We start from the raw sequence: 25,834 nt of genomic DNA, 5'->3' as shown, positions 1-25,834 counted from the left end.
TCCCTATGTATAGTTTGATTTGTAAAGCGGTTTGGTTTGGTTCAGGATGAAAGCAAAATCATAATAAAAACACGACAATGAAAAGTAGAAAGAAGATCACATTCGAAAATATTTAGAAATGTATCAAAAATATGGATAAAAGAGGGATATTAAATACTCTGGTCCCAAACCACATATAATTTTAAGAACCTGAATAGCCCTCATTGACTTCAATAACATTACTTATATGGATAAAGTTATGTCTATACTTCAGTACCTTGTTGAATTAGCACTTCAGTAAAGTAGTAAATCTACAGGACAATTGGACATTTAATGCCCCACTTTTCACTTCTTATTCCTCAGTGTACACTCAGAATTTCACTTAAAGGGAAGGGCAGCACTCATCCATGATTTCTGAAGTTGAATATGAGCAGGCTTAACTGCAGATACTTTGTTGTCAATTCCAGACAGACTCTCATGATGAATTAAAAATTTATAAGTAGTACATGAAATAGCTATCATATGTTTAATTCATACAGAAGAAATAAACACTTCTCTCACAAGATGAACCTCTGTGGAGGAACCTTAGACAACAAAATTATGGTATTCAAAAAACAATGGCACTCAAGTGTGATTTTTAAAGACACTCTGGGTTAGTTTTGTTCTTAGCAGCAATCAGTCCTCAGATGTTTACTGTACTCTGTGTACACCATTAAGGCACCATGTGACCTATTCAAAGGCAGGCTCAATTAAGCCATCTCTGTAAATGAAACCAGGTTTTTAACATACACAGTGAAATCAGAGATCATAAAAGAGACTGGAATTGAGAGTTCTAATGGAATAGATACAATCTGAGTAGCTTGACCAGCAGTAGAGGCAGAAACACCAACCTTGCCTCACACTCTCTTACAAGGAACAGGTTACAGAACAGGTTATTGTGTGAGAAAACACAAATGTTCCATTTCCATATCTATTCCTCTTTTGGCTTCTCTACCCAAATATCAGTAAGACTGACACTCTCTCTAGTGCCAAGGGCAATTTTTCACTGCAAATAAAACCACAACCAGTAATTCATTTTACATTCACCAAATGGCCACCATTGGATTACAATCTCCTCTCACTGCCAAGGCACACTGGAACAGGAGGTAACAGCAGAAAGGAGCAGACTGTACAATAGCAGCTTTGTGCTGCACGCGCTGATCCCTCGTTCCCACTGCTCTCAGACACGCACACACACTGGCTCCAGTGAGAGAGTCAGTGGCAGAACGAGGTTCTCCAGGTTTATTTACTGCAATACACAAGAGCTGGGTGTATTAAATACCTCTGCAAACCAGGACACTTATCTAGATAAGATACAGAGTACTAACTTTGGGTCTCGTGATCAAAAACGTTTATCAGCATGGTACCAAGTTTAATTGAGAGGCCATATTGTCTGAAAAAGCTGCTTTCTTGAGCAAAGAAACCCAAGACTCCCTCTGTAAGACTTCCTACACTTTTTAATTACTCATTTCAATGATTGCAATAGCCTGTTATTTTCTCCCAAATTAAACTGCTCCACAGTAACTGAGGATGAGAGCACCTGAGTAGGGTTTCACCTTTAATTGAACTGAACTGACAACTTGCTTCCATCTCCTTCTGAAACTCCTGTTCTGCTCTTCTCCATTCCTGACATAGCTCCTGATCATGTGGACCAGCACTCTCTGTTGTACATGTTCCAACATATATCTTACCTTGAGGACATTTAACTCACTAAAACAGCAAAAAAGTACCTATGTTTTGTCTGGGTTAATGTTCTGCCCTTTAAATTAGCTAAACCAGTTTCCAGAGGATTCCAGATGCTAATCATAGCAGCATAAGGCTCAAAACAGAGAGAAAAGAAAGACGTGAGTGGAGTAGGACCTTCCTTTTGGTAGCAGGGAATTAATAAATTAGTTTGCTGCAGTCCTGACAGTCTTTACCTATAACTCTGAGATATGGCCAGGCTTCAAACTAACAAAGTTGAATAAATTAGTTTGCATCCTGTTCTGTGCTGGCATTGCTTCCAGTGTCTTACACCACTGTATGCTTCTGTTTAGGAGCACATCACCACGTCTCTGCATAACTTTAATATGTGTTCTTACAGACACAGTGTTTAATTTGCATAGTTAAAGGAGAAGAGGTCTTTAAGATGGGTGGAAGAAGCTAAAGGAAAGACCAAACAAAGCTAAAACAAGAGTTAGGGGGAAAGGCAGAAAGGCACTGAAGCCAGATTTGTTCAGGTCTAATCTCACATGTGGGGTTGTGTAAGTTGAAGCTGGTAAGAAAATACTATGGTTTGTTCAAATCCATGCAAATTTGCAAGGCCCTGTAATCTTCTTAAGGCTCAGAAGTTGTTTTCCTCTGGTCACTGATGCCTTTAGTTTGTTTTTCACAAAGGCTCTCTTCAGTGTAGTTACCCTCAGAGGTGCACACACAGTCTGCATCCCTAAGAACAGCAAGCAGCATAAGAGAATGGAAGGAACCAAAAGCAACAACAGAAATTGTTAGGACTGGAGAGCACTTAGAAACATGCACTGAAAAATTGCACACAACTAGACTGAGAAAGAGGAAGGAAGTCTTCATGAATAGTGCCAGTGAATGAAAATATTAAACTCCTGTGAAGTGATAGACTCTTTGACTGGGGTCCAGCTAGATAACATGAAGATCAGAAATTGGTTATTACTCTATCATGAATTAAATCTGAACACCTGGTAAATTTAAAAAAACATTATGCAGTATTTTCACATCTTTACATGAAAGGTGTTCTGGTTTTATATAATCAGTTTATTTAACAACTGTCAGAATACTGAAGGAGAATTAGACTTCTTGTATTATTTTTCAGATTGGCACAGCCTTGGCATTAATAAATTCTGCCGTTACTCAATAGCCTTTTTTTTATAATGACTTCTTGGTAAACACTGTGGCCAAAAAATTGAAATATTTGACTACATTATTCTGGAATGACAAGACAGTGAAAGCTACTTACTTTTTATATGTGTTGTGAGAGACAAGAACAAGTTTTCAACAGATTTATTAAACCTTTTGGACTCTCCAAGTTCCTGAAAATGGGAGATGCAAAGAGTAAGAAAACACAAGATATTTGTAATTTTAAAGTTTCCATAATTACATATCTACAGATCACATAACAATCAGATGGTAAAGCTACAGCCCTTCGCTCACTTCTGTAGACAAATACACCTGAGGACATACATTGACTTAGTTGGAAACTACCACATTAATGGACCAAGATGGAAAGTAACCTTTTCCATTCCATGGCCTTTCACATATAAGTGGAACTCCTCACAGAAAGATCACATAGTAAGTTCATAAATACAGCTAATTCCATCACTGATTTGTTGTAAGGTATTTAATACTTTTATCTATTACAGAACAGACAGAACTGCAATGGGCTTCAAAACCAGGGCCTGAGGATCCAGTCCAAAATTAAATGAAACAGTAATTTAGTGCAATTTCTGTGAATTTCAAGACATGTTCTACTACTCTGTCCACTAGAAACTGCAATGCAAAGGCAGCCATCAAATTCACTGTTTCTCATTCAGTAATCAAAAGTGACACGTGACTACTGAATGTCATGGGATCCTTCAGGTTTGAGTGGAACTCAGATCTCAGTCCAGACTTCCTGTGATGAGGCACCAAAAACCAGATCCAACATTCTAATGTCAAGTAGAGTGGTTAACCACTTCCCTCAAAAACTGAAAACTAGTTGAAAACAGCCCTCATAGCCTTTAAACTTTCTCTACCAGTATCTATGCACCATAAAATTAATGACAAAGTAACAAAAAAGTTACATTTATATTGCAGAATGATGTTACAGCAGTTATTTACCACATTTCTGCAGCTGACCTTTTCATATGAACGACACCCTAAGCAGTGCACTTATATGTATATTTTACAGATACATACATTTCCCATCACATTGGTTCCTGCTGCTGATTCTGTGAAAGGAGGTGGAGTTGGAGGTACGACAGAAATTTTACTAGAAATTTAAGAGATAAACAGCACAATAATTAATATATTATGCCAAGAGATGAATAAATAATAAACCCTGTCCATGCACTGTATCTTCATTATCCGTGTTTCCTGCACTCTATAAAGGTCTGGGCGGACAGTCTGTGTCTAAGAGTTGCAGCACAGGTTTATTGCCTGTTCTTAGGAATTAGTACTACCTTTCTACCTTCTCAATCTTGGGGTGCTCCAGGTAAAATTATTAAATTAGAACTATCTGGAAGATCTAATTTAGGATAGGCTCCCTAGACTTCTACATGGCTGGCAGTATTACAGTCTGTGCCCTAAGTTCTAAAACACAATTCCTGTAAAATGTACCCCATGTCTTGCTCAGAGATGTTTTCAGAAAACAGTAATCTTTATTTACAATACTAAAAGGATCCTTCCTTGCCTGGGTTCAGAGCTGTTAAAGACCATTTAAACATTCCTGCCATTCCATCTGTGGTAAATAATCCTGGTCTGTGAAAAAAAAACCAACCCTGATTCTGGTATCACAGTACAATCACAGATCCTAAGGTAGCTGATGAAGTTCCTTCTTGATTAGTTTTTACCACCTAAAGTGAGTCTTGGTTAGGATCTTATCCAGCTGAGTATAAGTTTCTTTCTTAGGCAGCTGTGCCTTTCCAGACAATTATATTAAACTGAGACCATCTCATCATATCTTATTTTACACAGGGCTTTTGGGGTTGTATTTTATTTTGTTTGGTTTGGGTGTTGGTAGTAGTTGTTGCTGTTTGGGGTTGTGTTTTTTTGGTTTATTTTAAGGCAGAGGGTTCCTTTAATAACATAATAAGCAGACTATTACTTCATTATGTATCACTGGTAATAACTTAAGTATGGTCATGCTTTGGCCTCTAGTCAAAGTATTTATTCACTGAAAACTAGATTTTATTTTTTTTTAGTTTGGTATGTGAAAGCGTCTAACTTCTTGCCTATTATTGTAAAAGTATCATATCAGCAATATCTCCTATTGAACAAATGATGATGCTGTTATGACACATAGTGAAGAACTCTCATTTACAATAATTTAAAAGTATTTTGCAAATTTAATAGATAATTGTATAAATAGTTATGCAAAAAATACAAGCAGTTAAAGATAATGCATGTCCCCTCATTTCAAATAAGATTCTATTACTTCAAACATAGTACTTAAACTATTGTATATGAGACCTGTTCTGTGGATTGCTGACAGCTAAAAGTGAAAATTTTTCTATATTTTTATCATTTGAACTCCAGAAGTATTGATTATTTTTTTTTTCATAATAAAAGAATACAAACTACTGTTTGGTTTATAACCTAAAATATGTCAACCATACAAATTCACAGTGTCCTAGGACTGTTTGCCCTTTTATGAGTCTTACCTCAGACTCTGGTAAGATTCCAAGAGCTTTGCACCAACTGTTTCATGTCTGCCTATGAAGGAGGGAAAACAAATCCAGAGATCATTTAGTAACAACTAAAGATCAATTACTTATGCCTGTATAAGACTGTGTTTACAGAAACTCATGCAAATCAAGTCAGGAATGAAGTCAATTCCCAACTAATATATCAGCACACATGCCAAGCAATACAGCAAGTTTCTCCTGCATCTCAAACCCTACCATGATTTCACCCTCCCCTGCTGCAGGTGACACGTTCAGATAACTCTTCACAAATGCTAAGGACAATCACACAGAGATGCCAACAGGCCCATTCCTACAGATTGCCACGTGTTCTCAGCCTCCCAGGGTCCGGGAGGCAGGTGGTGCACGGGCCCACTGCACTAAAGCACACTTCAGCCACAAAACTCAAACACTAGGAGAAGCTTGAAAACGTGTACAAGAGCAGGCATATGGTCAACTCTTGCACCTCACGAAAAATTTTTTGCACTTTTCCTGCTAGAGACCTGAGCAATGATGAAAATGCTTGACTAGCTCACAGACATGAGCGAGACCCTTTGCTAAGAGCATCCCTGCAGGGAAATGGCAACAATGGCACATTCCCCGGTGCCCAGCCACACGATGTGAGGACATCAAGGAGCAAGAGCTCCATCAGGCATGAGCAATGAAGACTGATAAAACTGTCATTTGCTCCTGGGGGATCACATATATAAGAAATGGTGAACTGAAATTATTTGGAGTGACTTTAATCACTAGTAATTCCTGATCCAGTAAGCAGCATGTGGTCCAGGTTTTGCTGAAGATGTCATTAATTATAACATTACTTACATAAAAGTAATAGACCTTATTAGTGGTAGAAACAATAATTAGCTCATGGAGGTTAGAATTTTCAATCAGAACTCCACAATTATTATTTATTTATATTTATCCATATTATTTATAAATAACATTTGTTACCTTAGATTTTAAATTGATGGCCACTACAAGTAATCTACCACTTTTATGAAAATATGAATCTCATTCCTTAGATAGAAGATACAAAAAATTAATAAAAATCATAAAATTGTAAATTTTTTTACTACACAACATGAGAAAACTTTTACAGTAAAGTTTTCTTTCTTCAGTTAAACTTACTTCGTAGTGATTACTTGAGTTATGTTATATTTTCAAACCAAAAGAGGGCACTCTACCTCCAGGATTGAAGGATGCATAAAGGCTGCTGTGTTTCAGAAACTGTCACTTTTTAAACTCCTTTAAATACATCACTTGTTCTAATCAAAGGAACTGAACAAAACATTTCTCTCTGCAGGTTTATCTTCTGTATATCCTTAGATCTTTGTGACTTTAACAGTATTACCATTAGACTAACTAAGCAAAATGCTTCAAGAACCCACAAAGCCTTGATAATTCAAAGTGAGAACTGATTTATTTTGCTGGGAAAAGGGACAGTCGGTAACTTACATTATCAGATTCAATATCTGAGAACAACACTTTCCAATAATAGACTGATAAAATTTCCAGCTTTATACTCATTGAAAGGAATGAGGGGAAATTATTATCAGTGGTTATCGGATGGAAGCGTGCTTAAAAAAAAAATCAGTCAACTAAAACTTTAAAATCAGAGATTGTGTTAGCTAGAATGGATTTCGGTGAAATCTTTCAAATTCTAAATTTTATTTTATTTTAATGAGAATTTAGTTCAATTTCTTTATATGCTGCCTGCTGCCTCTCACAAACACCTACTACCCAAAATTTGCCCGATTATGTTCTTCCATTTGTAAAAGTCCCCCCATTCAAGTTTCCCAGGAGAGACTTAAGGCCTAGTTCTTTCCTTTTTAGGACTCTTCAACATAAATGCAGATCCTGGAAGTGAAACTGTGTCATTTAACTACAGTCAGGCACAATATTAAGTAGATGCCTATCTGAAGTGGCACATCAAGGAAAAGAGGAAACAAACCTTCTCCATCTTGCTACTTACTGTAGGTGAAAACAAACACTAACAGCTCCTTTGCTGGCAAAACACATTCCCCATGGAGCAATCCATCCACATCCTCTATAATTTGTTTTAGAGCTTTGTACTTTTAATGGCACTGAAAAGACCCAGCAGAAGGCAATGGCACAGCCAGCTGGCTGAAGGTAACAAAACAGTGTTTAGCTCTCTACTGATTTATAGCTATACATGGGGGGGAGGGGGTATTTTATTCTATCATTTCTTTAAACTTTAGAACTTCTTCAGTGAAAACAACCGAAGTTTAAACTCTGTCAAACATTGAATGCAAGATCATTTTCATCCTGTACATATAACATTTGTGTATTATAATTATATACTATAATATATATAATTATAATTTCACATCATAGTATTTCTTAGAAGTCTTACATGCTTATTAATTCAAATTTACATGGCTAGCAATTTTTTTACTTTTGTTATTCAGACAAAAGCTACACTTCTAAATTTGTTCTGCTAATCTGTGTTCATGTTTTATTTACTGCACAGCCAGATGGACTGCATGGTAAAATTGAAGAAACACTGGATACAGTGTCAGACTACATTCTATGTTTCATTTACATGACAGCTACACATTACATAGCAGTTTATTATCTGTTCCAGTGATTACCTTCACCTGGATATTTCTTTGCTCGTTCCTCAAAGAACCATTCACCAGCCTTCACTTTCACATCTCTGGAAAACAGTCAAAAAATTAGTCTAATAATAAACAAGACCCAAAATTACAGTTACTTGGGGCTTGGAAATCAGCTCTTACCTTTCTTAGCCATCCTATTTTTCCCTCACCAGGATAAACAAAAGGTACTGAGTACCATTTACCATTTACACATTGCTGCATTCCCTACCCTTCTTGAGATTTGCAGCTTTGATGTAAAGCTCACTGAAGGCAATGGAAGAAGTCTGAATTTAATTGATTTTACATCATAACTAAAGATCAAGTGTACTCTCTCCTCCCTATAAAGAGAAATTCAATGACAGCTGGCATATCCATCTGTATTAGCAAGATTAAAAAAAAAAAAGGTAATTTCCTAGAGGAAAAGTAAAAAGGTCTTTTAATTAATCTAAATAATGCTTTCTTGGTTTTACCATTAAATATCTGGACAAGCTTATTAAATAATTAAGAGTGTGCAGCACTACACAAAGCAGCTTAACAACCAGCAACTTTCTGTAGGGGATTTCCCCTGCAGCCACCAAATAACTGGAAACTAATTTAAAACAAGAGGAATTGGAGAGGGTTATCCAGAGAAGGATATGGAAAGTTAATTTTTGAATTTTCAGTTTAGCGCATATGGTTTGAAACACAGTAAAACACACACACCAAAGTCTAGTAACTATTTTGTATCAAGTATAAATAGAGCTGAATGACTATTTTGCATATTAGTCACTAAATAAACTGAAGATTCAGAGAATAGCTTGTTGATGATAGTTTACAACTCTCTTCCAAACAACAAAAAATTATTTCAAACTAGTGCAAATTTGTTTAACTTGAGACCAATACTTTGCCTTATATTTGCCTCTGTTTTAATCTCATTTTGGTACCTGCAGAGGGAGTGGAGTGGTGGATTCATCTTGTGTTGGCATAAAGTAAGTTTTCATCCAAATCCTCACCATTTCTGCAGGGATATTGATCATTCAACAGAGCTTTTGAATAACTTCCCAAACTAATCATTCTTCACCTATGTATTATTTTTCATCAAATGTGGAAATATGTCTAAATACTTTTGCTTAGAAAGATTGCAATTAATATAATGGACTATGATGAAATATTTTGATATTAAAAAAATGTACCAATACAGTAAAAGAAGGACTGTCTCCTGCATCCTAAAATACAAAAATGTGACGTAGTAAGATAAACAAAATCAACTAATTCAAGGTAAACAAGTTTGTATTTCTGACCATACTTGAACAAATTGTAGTAATGTTTTTAATTGGTTCTGCTCTTTAAAATTTTATAAAGCATGACTTCAAATTATTCATCACTCAGGTTTCTCACTCCAGTGGTAAGAGGCAGAAAATAATGATTAGGAAATTGTCAAGAAATTGACTATACTACATCAAAGCACAGCACCTTCAGCAGGTTGTGAGGATGTCCTGGTTCAATATCAAGTACGGAAAGGAGCTCTCTCTGTGGCTCAGAAGCTCGTAACTGTTTCTTATGCTTTGCTATTATCATCTTTGTCACACTCAGTACCTCTGGCCTACCCTGAGGATCCATTTTGCTAAACAGAGGAAGGAAATAGCAGCTACATGAAGAATAACACAAAGTTTCCATCCATTTCATCACTACCAGGACTTCAGCCAATATTTTCATTACAGCAGTGGCTTTGTTTCATTAACTGTTCAGGCAACAGATACACAAAACCAGTGGGCATCCATTGGATGACTGGGGCAAACCAGCAAAATTCCTTACCCATGAGCATAACAAATGGTGCATTTCCAGAGGCAGGGGGTCAGGCAGACACGGCATTCCGAGCACACCCGATGACTGCATCCATTGCACACTGCGCCTCTGTTCATCAGCAGCCCCAGTGACTTCTGACAGCGAGCACAAGATCTCTCCTGGTACTCATGCCTTGCATTTTTTGCCCCTTTCCACCGAAGCTGCTGTAGCTGCAGTTTCATTTTCCTAATTCCACAGGTAAAAAGGAAAAAAAAAAAAATTACAAAGGATAAAATCCTTACATAAATGCACAAGTTAATAATAACCTAGTTGTGCAATACCATTTCTAGTGGGAGATATGCCCTCAAGTGTGACCTCTGTTGAGCACTGTTTGAAAATGTGCACACACAGCATTTCTGCAGTGTGACTCTGTGTGTGTGATCAGAACTGAGCAAACTAACAGAAATAGTTTAGTATAAATGGGGTTTTTGTTCATTTGAGGCCCACTTTCAGCACTGAAATTATTGTATGCATTCACTTACAAAAACTGAGGCTAAATGGTAGTCCCTTACATTTGATTCTTTTAATCATATTTATCCAATAATTAAACATTCTACTGAGTAAAAAAAATAATCATAACAAATGTATCGTCTGAAAGCTAAGAAACCAAACCAGCACATAGACCAAAATATCAAAACCTCTCCTTGTCATTAACTTTGTTTCCATTGCATGTACCAATAATCAAAATCTATGTTTTTAATTGATAATAACATCATCAGCAGTTGAAAGGGATTTTCTAACCAATTTGGACTTTCTGTATAGCCCTTCATGTAATTGCTATTGTTTTAATATTGTTCTATATTTAATGTGTCCCATAATACTTACATAAATGCTTGATGTAAACAAAGTTTAAGTTTCCACATTTAAGAGACTAAAAATGAATATCTTACCCACACCAATACCTAGTTTTACAGAAGGATGTAATATCACAAAGGATACAAGGTACTGAGAAATCCTCATCCTAGCCAAGATATAAAGCAAATAAAGTGCTGGAAAATTATCCTTCATCCTCACCAGCTGAGATACTGGTGTAGTGTGAAATTAGTAACTAAAATCCTTTCCTAACCAATGACACCTATTGACACAAGTAACAACCAAGGTAGAGTGGTGTGCTTGCTGCCTGCTGTGTGTGAGAAGGTACAGTGATGGATTTAGCAAAATGAGCAGGTATCCAATGATTCTTAACTCCAGTCTTGGCACACTGTAAGCTGAACAAGCCAGCCAAAGTTCTGAACGTGTTCCACATTACCCAGACTATACATATGCATACATAGGAACATGATGAGAATGCCACAAAGCCTTCATAGAAAAAATGCAGTCAGCAACTGTACTTTCTATGAAGGCTGGAAGTAAAATTCACCAAATACGCTATTCAGTGAACAGGATTTGATGGTCTTTAGTGTAGAGTCAATAGAATAGCAAAAAACAAGAGGCTCTGCATAACCTTTGATTTCCCAGAGAATACAAAGGCATTAGCTAACCATAAGTTAGAAAATGAATACATTTAGAAGGACAACAAAGTCCTCCAACAAAGAAGAGTAATTCAGAAGGAAAAGAAAACAAAAACCACAAACCAGAAAACAGGAATATGGGAACAACAGTTACCTTATTCTTTCCTCCTCCATTTTTCTCACCATCTGGTCACGATATAGGACCTCCAGAACAGCCTCTCGTTCTAATTCCTTAAGGAAGTCCAGATTAAATTCACAGGCCATTTTTACCAAATTTCACTTCTTTTGTAGACTCCTGTCCTATGGGTTCCACTACAACCCAAATGCTGGTCTGGATGTTTCCTAAAGGCCTTTACAAGTGCTCTTACTTGACTGTTGATGTGTTTCACTGTGTCATACCCTTGGAAAGAAAAATAATTTTGTCTGTCTTCACACAGGTTTAAGTGTCTTTGTTACCCAGGAAATTTGAACAGTTATCAAGGTCACAGCAGTCTTGACTTCTCACTTGTTTCACATGTCCTTTCACTTCCTTTTCTTTTCTCCAAGAGGTGGTTCCAAAACAGATGAGCACTTGCAAAAATGTCCCAGATAGGTCTTGAACTGGCACCAGATGGAGGGACAATTTGTCAAGAGATGGTGTAAATGAGTGGCAGAAGTGGTTTGGGGTTCTTTATTTGGTCTTGTAGATTTGGGATTTCTGGGCCTAAGGGAAAAAAAAAACCAAAAACAAACATTATCTCTTCTCACCTCTTCAAGACATTTCAAATAATGTGGAGGACACATTTTGATATACTCAAACCTTTCATGCAGTAATTCAGAGAGAGGTTTTAAGACAAACCTGGTCTTCAGAGAGGCTCACCATATTAGCACTCAGGCACATACCTTCACATTTTTTGTACACTCAACATAAAACAACCAATAAAAAAGCTTAAGTTAGTTTTGAATACAGGCCTATAGGTCCCATGACTGTCATACTGCTTGAGACAAAATTTTTGAGGAAAAAATGCCCCTTAATAATCTCATTTTATCGAAAATGCATTACAAGACTAAGAGGAAAAATACAAAACCTCTAAGTCACTTCCATCAATTACCTGTGTCTGGTCTGATACCAAATAATGCTGTTATTTTTGCTAATACACAGAGGCACCAAGAAGTTAAGATATATATTATTTCCAACTCAGTGCACTAATGATTTTGGTCCCAAACAAATATATGCAAGTATAAAACTGAAACAGCATCACAACAGTAGTGTGGATATATTCTGGAATCCTCAATTTTGCAAAACCCCACTAAAGTATAATTTTAATATACTCTGCAGCAAAGTGGAGAAAGAAGATGATTATTCAACCTAAACCAGTTTACAACACCACATTATTTTCAGTATTACTGTCTAACGTTTAGTGAATATTACTAGAAACGTAAGACAATTACACTTATGGTACACCAATATTAAAGGCATGGATATGGAAACTGGTTAAGTGTTTCAAACTTAATCTGAAGTAGATACACACAGTCAGGCTCTAGGCTGGTATAGACACTAGGACAAAAGGGAAAAGCTTTCCCAGAGCAACTACTGATGCTTCACTGATGGACCTCAGCTGAGAATCTGACCAACCATCTGCATTGCTGGATTGTTATTTTCAAATAGTGAGTTTTAAATTTAAAACAAACAAAAACCACCAAAAGAACCCACTAACACTTCAGATACACAGTGACAAGGTATTTTTGTCAGTGCAGGGAATTACTTGACATGCAGCTTTCCCCACTTAAGTTACTTAATTTTCCACCAGAAAAAGCAGAGGGTGATAATATGTCTACATAAACAGGTTGCATTCCATTTGTGAATTTTTTTTTGTGAAACCCTTCAACAGACACCAAAAAGACAAAGCATTTCACAGAAGCTTGTGTTCAAGAAAAAAAAACAAAAACTAGTTTCCTGTGGAAACAAGAGAGACAGAGATAGGCATAATCATGTTTTATTTCCTTACCAACTGCAATTTCACAGGAAATTACTCATTTGAAGCACAAATGCCTGAGCAAATTTTTTAACACAATATATGTCATTTTCAAAGGTCCCTGCATTCTTCACCTGCTTTCATCTTTTACCTTCTGGGATAGATGAGAATGTTTAAAGTCATCAACTCCATTTAAGTCAACACAACCTAAAGAGGAGTCAGTACAAACTCTGGCAGCTCTGCCCTACACAGGGTACCAAAACATCCATTACAGGGTAAGCTACATTTGCTATAAATCCGTAGGATTTTGGTCATATCTGAACACCACCAGAAAATCCCACTAAAGCATCAGTAAAAGCTAGCAAGTGCATGACAGTCAAAAAATACTAAGTGAATCAAATAAAACTCTGCTCTGGTGATCTTCTAGAAAATACATGAATGTCTCATAGGGCTATTAAGAACATGCCACAGTAAAACAGTTATGAAGAGCAATACCTGCAGTTGAGCAAGCACAGAAAGAGTTTCTATCTGATGTCTCCTTCAAATTCTTTAAAAAAATCTAGCTGAATGATGAGATAGCCCTAAGAATAAATAAAATATTATAAAAGCATTACAACCCTCAAAATGGGAGATAATCTGTGGACCCACAAAAAACTTGATCTTGTAATTATTTCACAGAGGTGTTCAAATTGGACTGAAAAGTTCTCTATCATTGTGAAATAAGAACTTTTCTCTTACACCAAAACCATCTGCACTAGAGTAGTTTTTTGGAGGTAATAAAGAAGTGTCTTCAGTATTGACCCTCTTTGACAGGAAAAAACCCATAAGAGATGCCCTCCTTTCATGTTCACCCATTGAATGCAGCTAGCTAGCTGTTTTACACAGTCAGCTAACCTCAAAGTTGAGCATCCTCTACATAAAACCAAAAGTAACAGCAGCCTCTTTAGTAAATACCACAACACTTCCTCCTTTTCAGCACAAAGTTCACAAAAAATATTCTGTTCAAGCATTTCTTAAACTATATATTAAGCATAATTTATTATTACATTTTGTATTTAAACAAATGCAGGGTCAGGCACCTTGCAGATGGACCAGTAACATCTCAAAAATATCATAAGAAATCCCAAAGCCACTGTAAGGGAGAAGGGATAATGAATGTGGCTATAACTTAGGAGAGGGATTCATGCACACACAGAGTACAACCTAAAAAAACCTTTTTTTTTCTATCAGGATAAAATAGCACGTAGTTATGTTACTGAAGATCAAGCAAAAAGCCTACCCTACACTAGATTAAGTTTGCAAAAACAGCTTCTTTTCTAAGTTTTTAAACTTAAAAATGGTTGGCTTAGCAAGCTCTTCCTCAAAGCAATTTTACATGCAATATATTATTGATCTCCTTTCAGATCCTTAAGCATCAGCAAAATAATGGCAAATAAATAACTATAATTTGACAGATCTTCTAGAGTCACAGTCTTCATTTACTTGAGATAATTGGATTACTTTATCCACTAACCCAGAAGATGGCTGTAATACAGCCATCAGCAGCAAGGAACAGATTAAGAAGGTTCAGAGTAAAACCAGTCTCAAAAGCTACTACAATTTGTGGCTACGTTCTATTCTGCTGAGACCAATCACATAAATTCACGGTTAGTTAAGAAAACTACAAGTGTTATTTTGTATTACCTGGCTGCAACAGTTTAGCTCTCACATCCCTGCATACGCACATGAAAATTACTTGAGCTCTTTGATAAAGCTTTATCAAAATTAAGTCTGTGATATTAACAATACCTTACCCCAGAATTCAGAATAAAAATAAAACCAAATAACTAAACCCATCACAAACAATTAAGTTGCAGGTGTGTTTTTTCCATTAAATCTTTTCCAGTTTGAAAAAACCATACTAGTAAATAAAAATGCTTCCCCCTGTGCTGTCATACAAAATAGAGTAAAATGATCTCCTTACCTCCTCAGCAGCCATCAAAGAAAGACACCAGGAAGCAAACTGTTTATAAAAGATGACAAGCAGTCTTATTATTTAATTATCTCTCCTTAAAGAAAACTCGTGGCTGTTCTCCACCCCCTTTCCTTCCTTTGGGCACTGATACTGCTGATGTATGTTCAGAGGAGCACCCCAAAACAGCTGAAAGCAAATGCGCTCAACAAAAAGCTCCTGCGTTACAACAGCTTTTGCCAGGTCTCTGGTTTTGTTACCATCAACAAGCAAAGATGTGTCTTTTTCTAACATTGAAAGGAGACTCAGCACAAGAGATTAAAAAAGTTGACTGATATACCAAAATATGCTCAGTCTTCAAGCCACATACAGGAAGAGAAGTGGCTTTGGGTTATATATATATATTTTTTTTTTCTGACACCATAAATGTGAAAATGCTTCTAACCTCAACGTCTCCAGCGCTTGCACAGAAAGCTTGGTTTGTATAATAAACAGCTCTTTCCTGGAAACAAAACAGTTTTCTACTTAGGTCTATAAGTTAAAGCAATTAGTATAGATAAAAATTCCAGAGAATTCAGTTTTTATGCACCTGCAAAAAGAAGAGTTATTTTACCTCATAACTGGAAATCTGATCTCAGGTAACAACTGAAAGTTAAAACATTATTCAGGTTGGACATCCTAAGTCTATCACAGAATTAAGCACAGGTAATAAAGTTGAAAACTACATCCCAATTATTTCTAAGTCTGGGGGGGGGGGAAAAAAAAAAGTCACTCTTACAGCTCAGTCTTCTTTCTTGTTCCCAGCTCTACCAAACTGTGCATATGACACAGAAGCCCTTCTTAACTGCTTCAGGTGATTAAAGATTCGTGATTTCTAGCTAAAATGAAACAAAGCACGGCAATTCTACTCACATGTGACATTCAAGACCCTGTATTTTCATAAGCTCATCGAGCTAAATCGGTTCAAGCATTTCCATCTGTGTATGTCAAGTTTAATCACCTTCTTCAACTGCATCATGGAAGAGAAAGCCACTGTTAGTGAGGCATACAGCCATGCATGTATGCACCATATTTGGATAATTTGGGCCTTAATTTTAGGCAAAACTTTAACTGAATGAGAAGCCAAAAGAAACCTGAGGCTTCTAACTACCCACAGTGATTATTTGTAATCCCAAATTGTATTTTGATTAATTGTATCCCAAATGGAGGCTGCAGAACATTAGCCCTACAACCAGCTTCCCCCTATTATTTAATCAAATCCTTAATTGCCACATATTTAACTCATTGTATTTTTCCCTCATCCCTGGATATGGAAAACTGCTGCAGTATTTTATACAGGCTAAGAATATAACCAAATACATAGCCTTTTATGTTTTTTGTTCAAACCACTTTTTCAGTCTTCCCATAGTCCTCACCTTTTTGTCTCTGCTTTTCGGAAGCAGCAAGCACAAGACCTGGAATGAGGCTGAGGATGTGCTCAGCATCCAGCCACAGGCCCACCGTATCCCTCTGGAGAGAGCGGAGCTGATGCTGCCCACATGGTGCCCCCGGAGCCCCAAATTGAGGTGGCTGGTCAGGGTTCCCTTTTTTGGGAGGAACAGGAGGCAGAGCCTGACACAGAACTGGAGACAGCATCAAAACTGCTCAGCCAGCACACTCAGGCCCTGGAGCTATAACTCCCTCAAGCTTCTTGAAATACAGCACCCAAAACGGGACACCGTATTCCTTGTGCAGCCTTACCACAGAGGGGGCAATAAGAGTACTGCTTCCAGGCTCTGTGTCCTTTATTTTTTTTTTTACCATTTTTTTTAAACAGCACCATACATGAAATTGAGATAAATTGTACCTAAACACCTCCCTATTCTGTGTGTCTTTGGAACACAGCTACTGAGTGAGTTGGTCCTGTGCTTGTAAAGCTGGTTATTCCTGCCTCCATATAACCCTTTGAACTTGTCCCCAGTAAGTTATTTCTTCCTCCATCCAGACTCTTCCTGCAGTTCATCCAGGCCCTTCCGAGTGTGAACAGCATCTCCCACTGCCTAGAGCAGCTCTCAGGGGCTGGTAGCATCAGTGATTTGGACAAACTGTAAATCCTGCACACACAAAACATCCAGGAACTGTGACAAGTGTGTCCTTTAATTTCGTTCTCCTGGTTCTTACTATGTCTGCCAAAACTCGTATGATCTGCTTAGAACTGTAAGAATTCAGATAGTCTTCTGGAGTGGGATGACCCTGTCGGGATGTCAGACGCCCACTAAAGCCTCCCTGTCACTTCCCTCCGGCTGGGCGGGGGGGAAATATAATGAATAGACAGGGAGAGGTTTTCTATCTTTTTATTTTCTCAGTTTGCGACATAGGCCTTCTTTTTAAGCTCTTTCCAGAGACAAGAAGAGGATCCTCCTTCCCTCCTCGGGGAGCAGAAAAGGACCTCCCAGGGAAGGACCTCTTGTGTGGCCGAACACGAATGCCAAGCTATCGGTACGAAAAGCACAGCTTTCACAAGCGGCTCCCCCCTCTCAGCCACAGGCTTGGGGACGCTTGACAACACCACAGCGGCCCCGCCGAGCGCCATCTCCCGCCCGACTCCCGGCCGCTGTCGCTACGGCAACCGCGCCATCTTGGAGGGCGCCGGGCCGAGCCCAGCCCCGGCGGGCGCTGGCGCGCAGGCGCAGTGCGGGCGGCGGCCGGTGAGGGGCGCGGCGGCGGTGCCGGGGGTCGGTGGCGGCGTGAGGGGCTCCGCCGGGAAGATGGACGAATTCCAGACGGCAGAGGAGGTAACGGGACGGGGGATAGGGGGAACACAGCCTCCCGCCTGGCGTCTCCTTTCAGGGCCAGCGGAGGGTCTCAGGTGGTGCCCGTCCGCCCCGCATCCCACCCCTCGGCGTCCCCCGCCGCCATCCCTGTCGCCTTCCCTCAGGGTGGAGCCGCGTATCCCGGGCACCGGCGGCAGACGGGCCCAGCCTTTGTTCTTCCGCCCCCGGGTGCCGGCCCCTTGACCGGGTGTTCACTGGGCTCCTCGTCTCTGGTTTCTAGCCCTGCCGCTGCAGGTGGCTCGGGGAAGAGGCGTGAGGGGTGTCGCGGCCTCGGGCTGCCCCCGCCGGAGGAGCCGAGTGCCCTGGTGAGGGGCTGGCCGGTGCCGTGTGGGCCAGGGGAACACTCGGGCAAAGTGCTTCTGTGTGGAAAGAGGAGTCCAAGCCTCTGGGCTGCGTGTTACAGGCGCGCTGATGGGGCGTCACACCCCATTCACAAGATGCGGAGTGGGGTAAATCAAGAGTCTCAGTCTATTATCGTGCCAAATGACCACCTCGTGTCCCCCCGCTAAGGAGGAGGAAGCAGCCAGTGCTGCTTTTGCAGAGGGACAGCGTCACTGAGCTGTGGCACTATTAAACAGCCGCGATGTGACTGTTTAATAGCAGCGAGAGGGCCGAAGGTGTGTCAGGCTTGTCCTTTTCTAAGAGCCTCGTCCTCATGGCAGGGCCTGGCCTGTGTTGCAGTCACAGACTGTTTGGTGGTTTTAAAAAGATACAATTAACATATTCGAACATCATTCTTACAGCTGTTTTCAAAAACGTCTCCAGAATTACTAAAGGCTGTAGTACTGCTCTGCAGTTTGCATGTGTTGCCTGGGAGCACCCCTTGTAAACAAGGTGTTGGAAACATCATCTGCTTGCTTTGTGCCAGAGAGGTACCGCAGGGAAACTGTAAAGTAACCGATTTTTTTCTCCTTTATTTTTTAGTACATTGAAGTTTTTATGTCATCTTAGTAAAAGATGACATGATGATAAAACGGGTAGTGTTGTGTTATTTCATAGTTCGGTTATAGCACATATATCCCAAATCGGGATATCAGGAATTTATGTTCATTTTTGTCATTCCCAGAAAGGAAGAAGGTTGAAAAATAACATCAGCCCCAGAAGTGAATTGTCAAATCTCTCTATTGTTTCTATACAAATTAGATATCAGAATACCTTTGAGAACTTGGGTTGAATTTAAGTCATCTTATTTTGGTGTGAACTGTGTTTGTACTCGCTCAAAGGCATTTCTGAGCAGATTTGTGAGGAAGAAAACTGTACATGGTTTATCATCATGCTTGACAGTATTCATAGCGTGTCTGCCATGTTCTTAAGCTCTGTGGGAGTGTTTTTTGATAATTGTAGCTCTTACTTGGTTAAATACACTGCTGCACCTTAAAATGTAAGCACCTGTAAAATGTAGTACCATGAAAATAAATGAAAATAAATTAAAATTAAATCCTAGTCAAGAAGCTGAAAATAAAAAGCAATTTGCCACAGAACATAAAAGCTTTTAAAAATGTTGAATTGTGCCAGCAAGTTGGTGCCTCTGGATAGGTATAGTAAAGGAGCCCAGCTTGTCTCCCAGGATGTGGTGTTTCTTCTGTCATGAAGAATGATCAACTTCTCTCATCTTTCTGAATGTCACATGTCACTGAAGCTGTTCACCTCCTGACTAAAGGTTTATGAATGTGATGTTGAGATTCTCCTGAGCAGGTGTAACTGCATCCTGCCTGCAGATGTGAATTACACTGTTGTTCATTTCTGTCAGCCTGAGAAGCTGACTGACCTCCCAGTGAAAACCCAGTCAACATACACCTGGTTAGGTTCATTTTTACATTCTTATTCGGTCTTTTGAGATTCATCAGTTTGCCTTCACGTGCTCTTTTGTCCCGGTGTGTGAGGCGAGGCTGTGAGACACCAGCAGTGACAGGGTGGGGTGCCCCCCGTCAGTGCTCCCTGGTCCTGTGAGTGGCTGCCCCAGCAGTGGGAGCAGCTTGTTCTAACCCCCTGACACGGGAGGCAGCAGGAGCAGAGGGAAGAAGACATAAGCTACTGACCATACATGGAAATGGGTGGTAGTTTTAAGATTAGTAAAATGTTGGGGCCTTCATTGTCTTGATTCCATGTGCTTAATCTCTGCTTCCTAACGGCTGAAGGTCCAGTGAGCTACATTTCCCCTTTGGTTTCCAAGGGGCAGCTTTCTTCTTATCCCTGGCTGAGATTGTCAAGACAGTTTTTCCTTCAGCTCTGAACTGCTCTTTTGTCCACATCGGTGCCCTGGAGATGTCGGTTCCATTTATCTGCCAGCTGAGGTTATCTCTGTGAGCCCACTGTGATGTGCAGACACTAGTGCTTATTGGGAAAGGGGAATATATGTGTACACAAGTGCCATACATGTTATTTTAAAATGCTTCAAATCAAAATTTCAAAGCTTTCTTGACTCAAAAGGCTAGCCAATTTTGGTTCATCTCTTACTTTTCATTACTTCTCTAAACAGATTAATTTGACTGGGCTGAAGGAGCTAGAGTACACATAGATACACATATGTACATATAGAGTACATATATATGCAAATAGAGGCAGACTTGGTGTCTTCTGACTTGCCAGAAATCTGATATGAGTAAATTAAATTTCTAGTGCTTGTTCTTAACAGATCTCGAACATCCTAAACAGAAGAATGTGTCCAGTCATTATTTAAAATTATTTTTCTTTTGTAGGCTTCCTTTCTTGTTGATGAAGTCAGCAGCATCATTAAAGAGGTAATTTAAACATTATCACTTTGTTGGTGTGAAATTTCATGTGCTGTATGCTGCATACTAAAAGGCATTCAGTAAAATGTGGTAAGTGATATGCAATGGATTTCTAGGTAGGTTGCTGTCAAAGTGCAGGTAACTGTTGATTTATGGAAGTGTAAGGACTTCAGTGGAAATGATATCAAGCTTTAGCTGTGATAAATACTGCAAATCCAAGAGATATTTAAAGTAATTTCACACACTCCTCCCTGGTTGCAGTACATCCCTATTAGAATTTCTGGGGGGATGTTTGATGTTAAACACCGTACAAATAGATTCTGTGTTTTAGTAAAATACAGGAGCTTTTTGTAGACTGTGTGCATATGCTTGTTACTGTGTTCTTTCAAGATGCCTTTCTCCAAAGGGAGTTCTTTTTGTTTGGAATGATTGAACTATTCTTGTTGCTAAGAAACATGAATTTTCTGTCTAGAAAATTTCTAGCAGGATTTGGAATTCCTCTTGTAGACTAGTGCAGCCTGTTTGATGTTGCAAAATAACTGTTTTGGCCAAACTCTGTAAATTGAATACACATACTTATTAAAGCTTACGAAATCCTCCTGTCTCTTCAATTTTGTGGTTATTTTTTTCATAATTTCTGTAATGAAACAATGTGCCAATGAAAAACATGTAGGTTTAACGTACTTTTGTTTATATCTTAAAGGGGAAACTATCCTCATAAGTAAAATGGATTATTTGGCTGGAGGCTTCTGATCTGTTAGTAACCAGCAACTACATGGGTCTTCTTCTGTTTTAGTCTGGGGTTTGTTTCCCAAAAATGATTCTGCTCAAAAATTGGAATTTCATTTCCATAGAGGAATATGTGTGAATGAGCTATTTTACTACTGTGCCTTTTAAAATTCTCTTCAGGACTGTTTAAACGCAGGACCCTTTTCATAATTTTGGCTGTAGGACATTACAAATAATCTAAATCTCACAGAATGAACAGAGGGTGGGATCTATGATGATTTCCCCTGTGCCTGGCTCACACTCTGACCTACATGTTTTTAATAATTGAAAACACTTCCAACAGCCAGTGTAGACCAGCAGTATTTAGGATTTTTATCTGTGAGTATGGGGTCCACGTTGGAAGGGGTTAATGGGTGCCTTGCAGTTGACAGCAGTGCAGCTCCCTCACCTGTTTGTCGCCCCCAGGCCATAGAGAGTGCTATCGGTGGCAACGCCTACCAGCACAGCAAAGTGAACCAGTGGACAACAAGCGTGGTGGAACAAACCCTGAGCCAGCTCACAAAGCTGGGGAAGCCCTTCAAGTACATTGGTGAGCTCAGCTTCCCCTTTTCTCTGAAAGCTGGGGTAGTCAAGTGTCCAACCAATAGGCAGGGGGCAGCAGAAAATCTCAGAACCTTGTCTCTAAATGGCTCATGGCCATGCATGTTCGTTTATGTATGTGTGTGCAGAGTTGAGCAAAAATGGAGCTAAATGCTAATTAACATTAGTGAGAAATTAATCAAAGCTTCTCTTCTGACTAACAGTGACCTGTGTGATTATGCAAAAGAATGGTGCTGGGCTACATACAGCAAGTTCTTGCTTCTGGGACAACTCCAGCGATGGTAAGGAAAACAACTCTTGGATTTTCCAACTAGCATCTTAATGCCAGTCTCTTTGAGACTAGGTAGCATACTTTTTTCCCCTCCAAGTCTGTAGTTTTGGAGTAATAGCATACTGTTTGGTATTTTTTCCATTTGGCTGTGATGCTAACTGAGCTGTGTATGAAATGGTTGGCTGTTGTGAAAGCTTCATTCTTGAGATTCTTAAAGGAAGCAAGTATAAAAATGCATAGAGGGGTGTGTATGTAATCACTTCCTTCTATTTCTGAACCCCTTTTTTTTTGTATTTGCAGGAACCTGCACTGTGAGATGGGAGAATAAGACCATGTACTGTATTGTCAGTGCCTTTGGACTTGCAATATAATTGCCTTGAAATTTTTCATTCTTCTCTTTTCTATTCCAGCACTTGATTCCATCTCCACTTAAACTGTGAATACCTGAACAACTTGTTTTTAATGCATTTTTTTTAGTAACTTTTCTTCAAAGATAGAAATTTGAAAACATGTTTTTACCTGTTTTATGTTTGTACCTAGTACCACACCAGTGTTTTCTACACTTTTTTATCACTTCAAAACTTCTCTTCAAGGTGCTAATACTGAAATCTGCTGCAGTATAAACGCTTTCTCTAGATTTCTTTTCTTAGACCAATATAAATGAGACACTGACTTTCACACTTTGTACTTTTGGTTAGCATTAAATTATTGAAATTCATAACCATTGGTGTGATTAATTTAAACTTAAATCTTTTGTTATTGGAGGAAAAAGTTTCAATTGTTTTAAATTCTCTTCAAGATAGTTGAGGTACATACCACAGTGAAAAGCACTTTCATAATTTTGCCACAGTCACTACAAAGTTGCAAGAAAATTAGATTATGTTTATCAAAAAGTAGCTTGACTGCATTTTTTGGACCTGTTTAATCTTTCTGTATGGTATTTAGAGCATGGAACAATAACTACCTTCACTGAACAAAAAGAAGAAATTTTTCACCTTCTGGAAGTGCTCAGCAAGCTATACCTGGGTAATCATTTATGTCTGCAGTCAGTTACGTGTGTTAAGTAGGTCTTGAACTTGCTTGCTACACTCCATGTTAATTTTGCTGATAGTGAGAGTGATGAAACATGATCCTTTCTGAAAGGGGAAAAAAATGCCTTGAGGTGATGTTACTAAATATGAGAAAGTCTCCTGCCTTCTAGAGTAAAGTTGCAGAAGAATAACAAGTAAAACAAGTTTTCAGCATAGGCTTGAGTAATGTTTTGTCAGCTAATTAAAGAAATGGGAGCATACTATGAATTTTAGAAAACATCTGCCAGCAGCTGTGCCGCTTCTGCAAGCAGTAGCTCACTGCTAATGAAGCTGCAGGAGTTACAAACTCATGTGGGAGAGCATCCCTGGGTTGGAGTCAGTCTGAGCAATCTGTGATTTGCTTCTTTGTAGGAAGCCCTGTCTCATGTGTTCAGAATCTGGCTCTCAGCTAGAGCTGTTTAAAAGACAATTGCTAATACAACAGTGTGATTCCACGATCTGGAGAGATGCAATACTGCAGATTCAAATGACAGGAGAGCATTTGTTTGCCCTAGTGTTACGTGCTCTGTGCTAACTCTGCTCAGTGTAGTCAGACTGTGGAAAGCCCTGTGCTAGGCAAGGCTTTGACACCCTTCCTCCCTACCCATATCTGCTGTCAGAAGAGGAAAACAGGTGTATCTGTCAGCAGCTTTGGGCTTGATACATTTGAGACTTCTGATAGAGCTGGAAGGCTTCTGTATTTCTCTTAGCATCAGCTCTGTAAATGCATCTCCATCATGACCAGCCCCTTAATTCTTTTCACGTATGTCCTAGTGAGTGCTATAGGCAATACAGAGTGTGTGTGTATACCTGAGCCTGAGGAGCACATCCCTTACATTGCTGTAAGAGAGCTTTAGTATGGGTTCAGTCTTCAGTCAGAAATGATAAAACACCTGTAAAAATTAAATATTAAAATCAGATTGAGTAACATGCCCAGAACACTCACCAGGATCAGAGAGAAACTTGTCACGAAAAGAATAAATCTTTGCCCTCTTGAGTTGCTAAGGAAATTTTTCATACTTTTCTCCTTTCTATCATGCCAGAATGATGCTGGCAGTGTAGTACCTCCTGAATTATTTATTTATACTTAAACAGTTTTGTGCACTTTGAGTCAATATTTGCTTCTTGCTCAAGCCATTCAGACATTCCTTGTCCTTTGTTCATGTTAATAATAGCATATCCCTTGATTTTTTGCTGTTTGTTGGTTCATGCCTATGCTGAGCTGCAAAAAAAAAAAAAACAACAAATGTTTGAGATGCTTGTCAGTGTAAAGGCTGCATGGGAGGAGAAACCCCTGTTGCATTAAAACAGGAGTTGTGCTACAGAAAGGCAGATACAGTTTTATAGATGGTTTTACATGTGAGCAATAACCAGTCCTTCCAATATAAGTTTTAGGACTACAGAAAGGGTTTAGAGGTTGTGGAATTTTTGGGTGTTGGTTTCCCACTCCCATTATTAAAACAGTGCTTTTCTTTAAAATTGCATCTCAATTGTATATTACTGTTTCGGTGTTCTACAGTAACCGATTTTTAAATTTTCATTACCTTCAAACACTTCAGTTTTAAGCAATTTTTCCAGAGGCCAGCTCATCTCAGTACCAAAGTAAAGCATTTGGGTGATGAGCTGGCAGAATCCTGGCTCTAGGTAATTAATTTGCCTTTAAAAAAATAAACCCAAACGGTGGATGGAGCATTCCAGGTAATTAGTCACTCTCTGCTGTCTCTTGCTTATTGCCGTGGCTCTTCATACGATTACAGCTACAGAGATGGGGGCACGGCAGCCCCAGTCTGCAGGGGAGGAGGAGGAGGAAGGGGGAAGGCATTTACTGTCACTGCCACAGAGGAGTCTGATCTGTGCTAACTAAAACCTAAGGAAACGGCTCCAGGATTAAGTGCTGCTGCTAAACGAGCACCACCCTATCTGGTACTGCAGCCAGGAGTAAGCTGCATATCCATTTGTGCAGGGAAGTTTGTGGCCAGTTTATTCAGCAGAGAGATTTCAGTCTCCCCTCGAGTTTATATAAGAAATGGCATCACCTCAAACAGCAAGTAACATGCTGATTGCTTTTGCAGTCTACCAGCTATGAGCAGACTTGTGAAAGATAGAGTTGTAAGGAGTTGATGAATGACATCAGCATCTTCACCATCTCTAAACCTGGTTTTTATTACTGGTATTAACATTCACCAGGAGAATTCTCACTGCCAGCATGACCACAGAAAGCTTTGCAAAGCCACTGCGAAGCCATTTGAAAATGCCAGGCCCCTTATGTAACCTGGCTGGCTTATTTTAAAAACTTAGCAACCTGTCCTTCTACCTTCAAGTCTGGGCAAAATAACAAACCCAGATAAACAATACAAAACATCTGTGATGACACAGCTTCTTGGATCCCATCTTTATGCAATTAACCAAGCT

The 25,834-nt window shown here is 39.1% G+C and overlaps 2 protein-coding genes across 2 annotated transcripts in view; one reads left to right on the top strand and one right to left on the bottom strand.

The window, feature by feature from the left end:
• The window catches only part of SYTL3 (synaptotagmin like 3), a 33,625-nt gene extending 16,892 nt beyond the window's left edge, over positions 1–16,733 (bottom strand). The window contains exons 1-7 of the mRNA XM_058835795.1: positions 16,623–16,733; positions 11,456–12,004; positions 9,821–10,036; positions 8,021–8,085; positions 5,385–5,436; positions 3,922–3,994; positions 2,984–3,056 (exon numbers count right to left, since the gene is read on the bottom strand). Of these exons, the coding sequence (XP_058691778.1) occupies positions 2,984–3,056; positions 3,922–3,994; positions 5,385–5,436; positions 8,021–8,085; positions 9,821–10,036; positions 11,456–11,565 (589 nt within the window). The 5' untranslated portion in view covers positions 11,566–12,004; positions 16,623–16,733. The remainder of the gene's footprint in view (positions 1–2,983; positions 3,057–3,921; positions 3,995–5,384; positions 5,437–8,020; positions 8,086–9,820; positions 10,037–11,455; positions 12,005–16,622) is intronic.
• Positions 16,734–17,852: 1,119 nt separating this feature from the next.
• On the top strand, positions 17,853–23,073 carry DYNLT1 (dynein light chain Tctex-type 1). Its single transcript, XM_058836774.1, has 5 exons — positions 17,853–17,981; positions 20,720–20,761; positions 21,947–22,070; positions 22,285–22,362; positions 22,653–23,073. The coding sequence occupies exons 1-5, from the start codon at positions 17,955–17,957 to the stop codon at positions 22,721–22,723; spliced, it is 342 nt and encodes a 113-aa protein (XP_058692757.1). The 5' UTR covers positions 17,853–17,954; the 3' UTR covers positions 22,724–23,073.
• The last annotated feature ends 2,761 nt before the right edge of the window (positions 23,074–25,834 follow it).

The sequence above is a fragment of the Poecile atricapillus genome, chromosome 3 (genome assembly GCF_030490865.1).
Source record: "Poecile atricapillus isolate bPoeAtr1 chromosome 3, bPoeAtr1.hap1, whole genome shotgun sequence".
In the NCBI taxonomy this organism is placed as follows: domain Eukaryota; kingdom Metazoa; phylum Chordata; class Aves; order Passeriformes; family Paridae; genus Poecile; species Poecile atricapillus.
The sequence above is the reverse complement of the archived record's forward strand: the minus strand, read 5'-3'. Positions and strand labels throughout refer to the sequence as shown.

What these genes read in the sequence shown, in the direction of transcription:
- DYNLT1 (XM_058836774.1), top strand. Translation starts at nt 17,955, where the DNA reads ATGGACGAATTCCAGACGGCAGAGGAG. An exon ending in AATTCCAGACGGCAGAGGAG is followed by an intron (nt 17,982 to 20,719) that starts GTAACGGGACGG and finishes TTTCTTTTGTAG; the next exon opens with GCTTCCTTTCTTGTTGATGA. An exon ending in TCAGCAGCATCATTAAAGAG is followed by an intron (nt 20,762 to 21,946) that starts GTAATTTAAACA and finishes TGTCGCCCCCAG; the next exon opens with GCCATAGAGAGTGCTATCGG.